The following is a 7565-nucleotide window of genomic DNA, read 5'->3' on the forward strand; positions in this document are numbered from 1 at the left end:
TCAGCACATGGACATGATGATCAGTTCAAACAACCAGCGACGACTCTATCCGCTACCAGTTCTCATCCTACTCGTATAAATGAGAGTGATGTCAGAGGTGATGCAGCCATGCATCGAGTTCTCTGCTTTCTCCACAAAATGTGTGAAGAGAACAAAGAAGTTTTAGCTGGAATGAGTCAGCTTTTAAACAAAAAACAAACGCGTGGTTACCAAACACACACACACACGCATGCACAAAGACACGCACATGCAAACAAATAAATGTAAAGTTAAAAAGCAGATTAAAACCTTAATTCTTGTTCGGAATCTTCCACTTAACAAAAAATTTGTAAGAAAAAGTAGACATCGAAAAGAGCATCAAAAACAAGACTTCAGACCGTGTTGTCATTTCAAACATACTTTAATAATGTTGTTATTATCTTTGTATACCAGCAGACTAGTAAAAGTTTACACATTTTGATTGCTGTAGTTTCCATTAATGGCAGGTCACAGCCTATTAGGTACAATTAACGATGTGTTAATGATATCGGTTGTGGAAGTATTTTCGGCCAAAACTATGAGACCTGACATCTTGTCTTCTGAACATAAACTACATCATTAATATATCGTGTGTTATACCGAGCGGAATGAAAGACGAGGAGAAAAAGAATATAAAGGGGAGCTGATAGAAGAGTGACACAAAGAATACACAAGTGGAACACGAGACAATGTGAATTATATTTAAGCGACTAGTCATCAAGGGACACAATCACAAGTTGTGACGTACACCGTGAAATCCAGTGAAGTCGGAAAGACAAAGCGACATTGTCATTCACACACACGACGACTTTTCTCTCCAGACCACGAACACGGCGCTCATCCGCCACCCACACCACGTCACTGCGGGCCGTGGCCACGTCCTCGATGTCGTCATCCGTCATCACCCGCACTGGGATACCCGCTTCTTGCAGTACTGTCACCATATCTGTATTGTCGCAGTCGTCACGCCAGTACAACACCAGCACGTCTCTCCACTGCAAGCAGGTTGGTGTTGTGTAGCGGCTGGTGAACGTCACCGTCGTAGATGTTGCCGTGATGTTCTCTGTTGAAAGCCCAAGTTCCATTTATTTAAAGCAGATGTTTACGATGGAAGATACATACTGACAAACATACCAGACATAGAAATATGTGGATGTAAATTGACAAGCACAACTCACTACCGCACAGTTCTTTTCACAAAGGTGATTCTCGTCTGCGTGTTTATTGTCAAGCAAGTAAGTGGTCAATTGTCTAGAGATGTTTAACTAACAAAGTACCATCCCCTACCCGTAACACCAACACGGAGACTGTGTAGGAAGCTGGCCACCTCACGACCGCACGTGATACAGTCAACTGGCCAGACACCTGAGTGACCCTGACCTCGGTGATACAGTCGTGTGACTGGCGGGCCGTCTGTGTGGTCGGACACACCTCGCTCTCTGTACGGTTTGACGTCACCTTTCGTAATCCTCGCGTCTTTCTCTACTTCCCTGACGACAACCGGTGGAGAGCGGAGGGGTCTGGTTAAATATTCCACTTGCCAGCCGTCGGGTGCGTATCCATGGAAATAACTTGCCGCCCACAGATGGAGACGAGGAACTCGCGCCAGCAATTTCTTACAGAACGTCTGGAATTTTTGTTCTCTGTTAAAGACATAGATGGACCAAAAGATGTAGAGGTGTCTGATAAGCAATTACGCTCGTGTTGAGTGCATTTCCTATACTCTTGTAAAGTGTTTTATTTCAATACTCCTTAGGGCCAATGAAAAAAGTGTACAACAGATTACCAAAAAAATAATAAGAAATTTTAAATGCACATTAGGTTTTAGCGTAGATTGATATTTCTTTATCTGGCGCTAGATATAAAATTTTGGAAATGCTATACAATAGAAACAACAATTTTTGTTAACAACACCGTCAGAAGATTACAGTTATTATGTCTCTTGTCACACGTGTCGTGAATATGACGTTTTCGTAGATCAAGAAAATATGTACAATATAATATGATACAAAATCGTCTCAAAAAAAGGATCAATGTGTTAATGAAATCATTAAAAAAAAGTGCCCCATGTTTTCCGTTTTTTCTAATTTCTATAGCTAGCTCATTAATGAATTTTTTTAAAGTATAAGGCTTCACACCTCTCCTTGTCGGATCATGTTGATTAGTTAGAAATCTCGTCTGTTGATACATTCGCACCATCTAGTCCACGTTCAGGTCTGTTAATGTATGTATACGCCACTTCCATCTCATAAAACTTACTTGTACTCGAGCACTGCTTCATCAGCGATGACATACAACGACCCTCCCCTTGCCTCCTGTGACAAGTCGTTGACGGCCTTCTCCACGTCTTTGCTGACATCGAGATGATACAGCAGAAGGTGAGGCTGACCGGGTGACACACCTGCTGACTGTTGTGTCTTTACTGTCTGCAGCAACAAGTGATACAACATGATGCTCGCTGCACGACTCCCCCACCACGTACTGACAACGTAGACGTGGTGACCACACCGCAGCCACTGTATGGCCATCAGCAGCAGCACCACAGTTTTACCTGTACCGGGCGGTCCGGTGACAAAGAGTGTGGGAGGCGCCGTGTGTAGCAGGTGAACTTGCTCCGGGAAGAGTGTGATTACAGCAGTATAGCACTCTCCTGTCCACCACACGGCCTGACCCAGGGTCTTGACACTCACACGTGGAGGACATGTGCATGGCACACTCACTGTTGTCGCCGGACCGCAGAACCTGGTAAACCAAATAGCATGTAGTACTGAACTGTCTTACCACTAAGGTAAACACGACATCTGTATACAAAAACAGGTTTTATTATTAGTCGTTGAAAACAACTGACTGCAAAAACATTTTATACCTTGCCACTAATAGTTTGTACATGTCACTGGTCATGTGAGGGTCAGGTCCAGCCCCACACGTCGCTGCCACCAGTGTCCGAGTTCCCTCAGCACGTGACTACTGACGTCACACGGGGTCTTGGGGTCAGACAACTGATCACAGCACAGACACAGACCTGGGATGTTGGCGGGGTCTGCTGTTCCCAGACATCCGCACAGGTCCTGTAACAGAAATTTTAGGCAAAAACATCATCAAAATTTGAAAAACAACACAAATCGTAGTACTCACAAACCTGATTTCCTTCTCAGAAAGTGCTAGAGCCACTGGCTCAGCGAGTGGTTTTCAATGCGAAGGTTGAAGGTTCATTGCTTAATGATTTTTTTTTTAAACATGCAATTTCTGTTTATTGATTTGAAGATCTTGTTTGTTTGTGTGTGTTTTTAAGGTGTTAGCTCGAAGTCTATGATTTAGATAACTTAGGGATTTGAGGTAAGGTTCAAATTTGGTGTCTGCTCAAATTTTGGACAGAATGAGTGGACAAACCAATCGAGGTTAAGATTTATTAAGATAGCAAACACGTCCCACTGCTCGCGCAAGCGCAGAACAGTTTAGTCGCCATATTGTTTCCAGTCAGACCGAAGCGGATGTTATTGTCAAAATGAGCATTAAACGCTGGTTACCAGCACATATACGTGCAGGCACTCCCCTCCCTCCCTATCCCTCCCTTTCCTCGCCCCCCATACAGAGGCTCCCTTCACTTAGCAAAACTATTATTTAGAACTGACGCGACCATCTTCCCCTTCCCAACACACATCTACATATCACTTATGTCTACAGAAGTGTGTCATTGCCAACTTGCACATTTTAAAAGGACATTTTTTTAAGCAAACAAGACATAGATGACTTCATCGTCATTAATAACAAATGTAGTGTATAATATAGAAATACCGGAAAACGTATGCAGTGGGAGTGCTTCACACAGTTGTGATTTACATCATCTTTACAGGTTATGATAAATCCCTAAAAAAAACCTGTAGATTGGTCATAGCCAACCATAGCCCAGTCAAATATCTATGCTTCACAGATGACATTTTAACTCTGTTTTGTATAATTCGTTGAAGGACAATCTGAGACATACAAGTCTCTACTTCCATATCCAAGTGAAGGTTAAAGGTCTACATGAACAAGTTAGTTCCAATGCCCACTCGCCTTGAAAAAGATCGTGTCTTTAAACTAAGTACACTTGACTCTTGAGAGCTGTATATACCAGACTAGAAGTGTCCTTGTGCCGATCTGGTTATAAGGTCTTCCATAGTGGTTATGCCATGCACCTGGACTAGTAACCTTGTGGTGGCAAAAATGGTGTTTGTTAACATTACATTGTTACAACTAGCAAATGAGAAAGTCTAAGAACAGGCAATCGAAAATAAACAGGAAAGAATAGCTTATAATGTCCATTTAACACTTTACAAATAAATAGTGGACTTGTGCAGTGTGTATGTCTATATATGGGCATACGACAGTGTATGCAACAACGACGATAACATGATATATGACTTTAAGAAATAGAGACCAGACTCTTACCTCTTTCAGCTTAAAGTCCTCGGAGATGGCCTGTTGTACCTGATGAACCGTGAGGTTAGGAAGTGCGATGGTCTTAGTGATGCGCAGACCGGGAGCGATGTCAGACACCAGGTGAGACAACATTGCCTCCTCCTTGCTCAGCTGCGCAATGGCTTCCTTCAATTTCCTCCTAATATTATTCTCCATCTCCTTCTTTGGCAGGTCGATTTCCTGAAAGTTATCACCAAAAGCCTTAACTGCACACGTGATAAAACCGTAATGTCGGTGAATAAGAAGAACATCAAAGTCTCCTTGTTTCCAGTTCTGTGGCAGATCAGGAGGAAGGTTGGCGTGTCGAGGCAGGTGTGCAGCCGCGACAGAGAAACAAGGTTCACCAAGGTACTGTCCGAAACGAAGGTGAGTGAGTCCAACTAAGACCTCTTGGGTCTTTTCTGATAAACTCTGAAGAGAAAAAAGAACTCGCTGCATGGCTGCATCATCTCTAACATCGCTGTCCTGTACGAAAGGAGATTGAGGAATGGAAGTGTGAGACACTGAAGATGGAATCATAACTGTCTGCTTGAACATTAAATTCTGTTGTTTTAGTGACTTTGGTGATGTGGATGATGTTAGTAAATTTCCCATACTTTCAGCCAACCGTTTAATTTTACCAAGTTGTCTAGGTGTTGACCTCAGAACGAGAACATCCTGACCAGCTATCGAATCTCTAGTCATGGGCACGCGGTTGAAGTAAACAGGAGGCAGGAAGTAGGCCTGAGAACTGAGATTAGGGAATGCCGCCTCAACCCACTGGAGCCAGAATGTCTGGGCTTCTTCTGAGAGATTTCCCTGTATTAAAATATTTTCTTTCATTGCATTTTGTTATTAATTAATGAATTTTGTTAGTATATATATATCCTTCTCAATTTTTACTTTATTGGTATTGTTCACTGTACTGTAATATTTAATAACACATTAGTATTTATGTTAATAAAGGTACAGCTATTCAATTGACCGTTGTTTGCCGTTTATCGTAGTCAACATCACAGACCTTTCCTCCAGTTATCTGACTGATGAGGCTGACTGCCACCTCTATCTGTGATGGAACGCCGCTGATGGTTACGATCTTCATACCTGGTACAGGTGACCGGTTAAGGTCGATTTCCACATTGGCTCCTGTCTTCTTCTTGATCTCTTGAAGTTGGAAAGAATTTCCTTAGAAAAAAATTTAAATATTTTTCTCGTTTTAATTCCTTATTGTGTCTCTTTTTTTCTCATAAAAGTAAACTTGCAATTGACTAAATGAAGAATCTATGGGTTGTACGATATAGCATACACATCATCATCACCATCATCGTCGTCATCATCATCATCTTTTTTTTTCTTCTTCAAAATGTACATCACACCTCTCTGTATCTGTACAACATCACACCTACCTGTTTCTGTACAACATCACACCTACCTGTTTCTGCAAGGAAAGCAGCCTGATAATCAGTCAGTGCATGTTTGTAAAGTTTGATCCGGCCCCCACCTCCAGAAACTCTTTCTCCTTTTTCTGTTTCCCTCCGGCAATCATCTTGTGGCTAGTCATCAAGAAAGAAGATATATAGTGTCACAAACTTCTGGTTTTAATGAAAAGGGACTTTCTGCAATGTAAGATATATGTATACATATACTTTACTACACAGTAAAAATAGATGCTATAATGTAAAGTGGGAATGGAGTTAATGTGAGAACAGGACGTTAGTTGGAGTCGTGTTGACTGAATGGAGTTTTATGTAGGATTGACTCAAAAATATGATGGAGTACAGGACAGAAACAAATAAAATAAGATTTTTCATCATAAAGAAAAAGTTGGAGAACGGAAAGATGACTGTAAATACGTTTTTTGCCAAATGAGTGAAGCTTCTCCTTGTCCTTGTTTGCGGATTATAGCAAACTAATGTTCTTACTCCAAAAACAGTTAGTAGATGATTGTCGGGGACCTAGTCAGAGTACTAGTACTGAGTGCACGTGTGGGGATGAAAGTCGTGAGTGATGAGAGTTTCTGAAATGTATGCCTGTTTGATGTTAAAGAAGAAAGAAAGAAAAGGTGTGACGGGAGAGGGATCGAGAGAGCTGCCAGCAAGGAGAGATTGGGGTAGAAAGTAATGGGAGAGAGGAGGTGAGACTGGTTGCTTAATGGAGGGGAGGAGGATTGTGTTTCTGATTGAAGTGAGAAGCCACTGCGGGGCAGTGTGCTGACAGAGAGAAGGGGTTGAGACACTGAGGTGGACGCATCATTCAGGTTAGAGAGCCATTGCCTAGACAGTGTGCCTCACTAGTGTGAAAGAATTGAGTGTGTTAGTCAAAGTAAGGCCATTGCCAAGTCAGTGAGCTTTACTAGTAGATACAGTGGATTTTTGTGATTGTATTAGTCAATAAAAAATAAACCTGTTTAGCTGTACTTTCTCCTTTACCTGCTTTGTTGTCAGTAATCACGATACGTACTGTCGTGGTGCTAGTCTCACCTGTAGTAAAGCAGAAGGTGGATAATGGTACATGTCTGTCTGGTCACCTCTCAGATTGTACCAGGACTGTCAAACGTTGTTTCTGCTTTCTCTTAGCGATGTTCGTAGGTTGTACATAAACCTGTCAAACATCAACACTGCTTAGTTTACACCGTACTCTAGGAGTGGGCAAAGTTTTCTTTTCGAGGCCCGGTCCTAACATTCTAAGCTATGTGGCGGGCCGGCCGCGAATTTGCTTTTCCCGAAGAATTGTTGTATAGCGACCTCATCCGAGCCTTCGGATTGGCCGCTAGCTCACGTGACTTACTCTCTAACCCAATACAGCTTTGCACATACACATATCGCACTGTTTTGGGTTGTCGTCTGCTCGATGTCAAGACTCCACATACGGCAGTTTGTGGCAGGAATAAGCAGTTTTAATAAATATTAAAAAGTACGCGTGCTTATCTGCAGCAGTTTACTGTACAGCTTATCATTTAAGCGAGCATTTGGCACAATATCGACAACGCCAGTATTTTAGTTATCATGTCGATTCAGATGACACACAACTAAACCCTGTGAATCAGGTGTACCAATCAAGGAATATCCTGACTTGCTGGTATGTATATATTTGTCAATTTTCAGACT

At 42.1% G+C, this 7565-nt stretch overlaps 2 protein-coding genes across 3 annotated transcripts; both read right to left on the reverse strand.

Moving 5' to 3' along the window:
* Positions 1-381: 381 nt before the first annotated feature.
* Positions 382-2518, reverse strand: LOC112575410. Its single transcript, XM_025257273.1, has 3 exons — positions 2278-2518; positions 1306-1661; positions 382-1081 (listed from the first exon to the last, which is right to left on the reverse strand). The coding sequence occupies exons 1-3, from the start codon at positions 2466-2468 to the stop codon at positions 729-731; spliced, it is 900 nt and encodes a 299-aa protein (XP_025113058.1). The 5' UTR covers positions 2469-2518; the 3' UTR covers positions 382-728.
* Positions 2519-2676: 158 nt separating this feature from the next.
* Positions 2677-7156, reverse strand: LOC112575406. 2 transcript variants are annotated; one of them, XM_025257267.1, is made up of 5 exons: positions 6939-7156; positions 5891-6011; positions 5480-5622; positions 4450-5277; positions 2677-3086 (listed from the first exon to the last, which is right to left on the reverse strand). In XM_025257267.1, exons 1-5 carry the CDS (start codon positions 6969-6971, stop codon positions 2916-2918), a joined length of 1296 nt encoding a protein of 431 aa, XP_025113052.1. In that variant the 5' UTR covers positions 6972-7156; the 3' UTR covers positions 2677-2915. The 2 variants fall into 2 exon arrangements, with proteins under 2 accessions (XP_025113052.1, XP_025113051.1); XM_025257266.1 differs by having other exon boundaries at positions 2683-3086; positions 5480-5643.
* Positions 7157-7565: the final 409 nt, after the last annotated feature.

Source organism: Pomacea canaliculata, linkage group LG11, assembly GCF_003073045.1.
Source record: "Pomacea canaliculata isolate SZHN2017 linkage group LG11, ASM307304v1, whole genome shotgun sequence".
Lineage (NCBI taxonomy): Eukaryota > Metazoa > Mollusca > Gastropoda > Architaenioglossa > Ampullariidae > Pomacea > Pomacea canaliculata.

Excerpts from the sequence above, each read along its gene's own strand:
- LOC112575410 (XM_025257273.1), bottom strand. The coding sequence starts at position 2,468 with ATGTTGTATCACTTGTTGCTGCAGACAGTAAAGACACAACAGTCAGCA. Across the intron at positions 1,662-2,277 it reads GAAGCAGTGCTCGAGTACAA|AGAACAAAAATTCCAGACGT; the intron begins GTAAGTTTTATG and ends TGTCTTTAACAG. Across the intron at positions 1,082-1,305 it reads TCTCCGTGTTGGTGTTACGG|AGAACATCACGGCAACATCT; the intron begins GTAGGGGATGGT and ends GGCTTTCAACAG.
- LOC112575406 (XM_025257266.1), bottom strand. The coding sequence starts at position 6,971 with ATGTACCATTATCCACCTTCTGCTTTACTACAG. Across the intron at positions 6,012-6,938 it reads CACCTTCTGCTTTACTACAG|CCACAAGATGATTGCCGGAG; the intron begins GTGAGACTAGCA and ends CTTGATGACTAG. Across the intron at positions 5,644-5,890 it reads TGCTTTCCTTGCAGAAACAG|GAAATTCTTTCCAACTTCAA; the intron begins GTAGGTGTGATG and ends TTTTTTTCTAAG.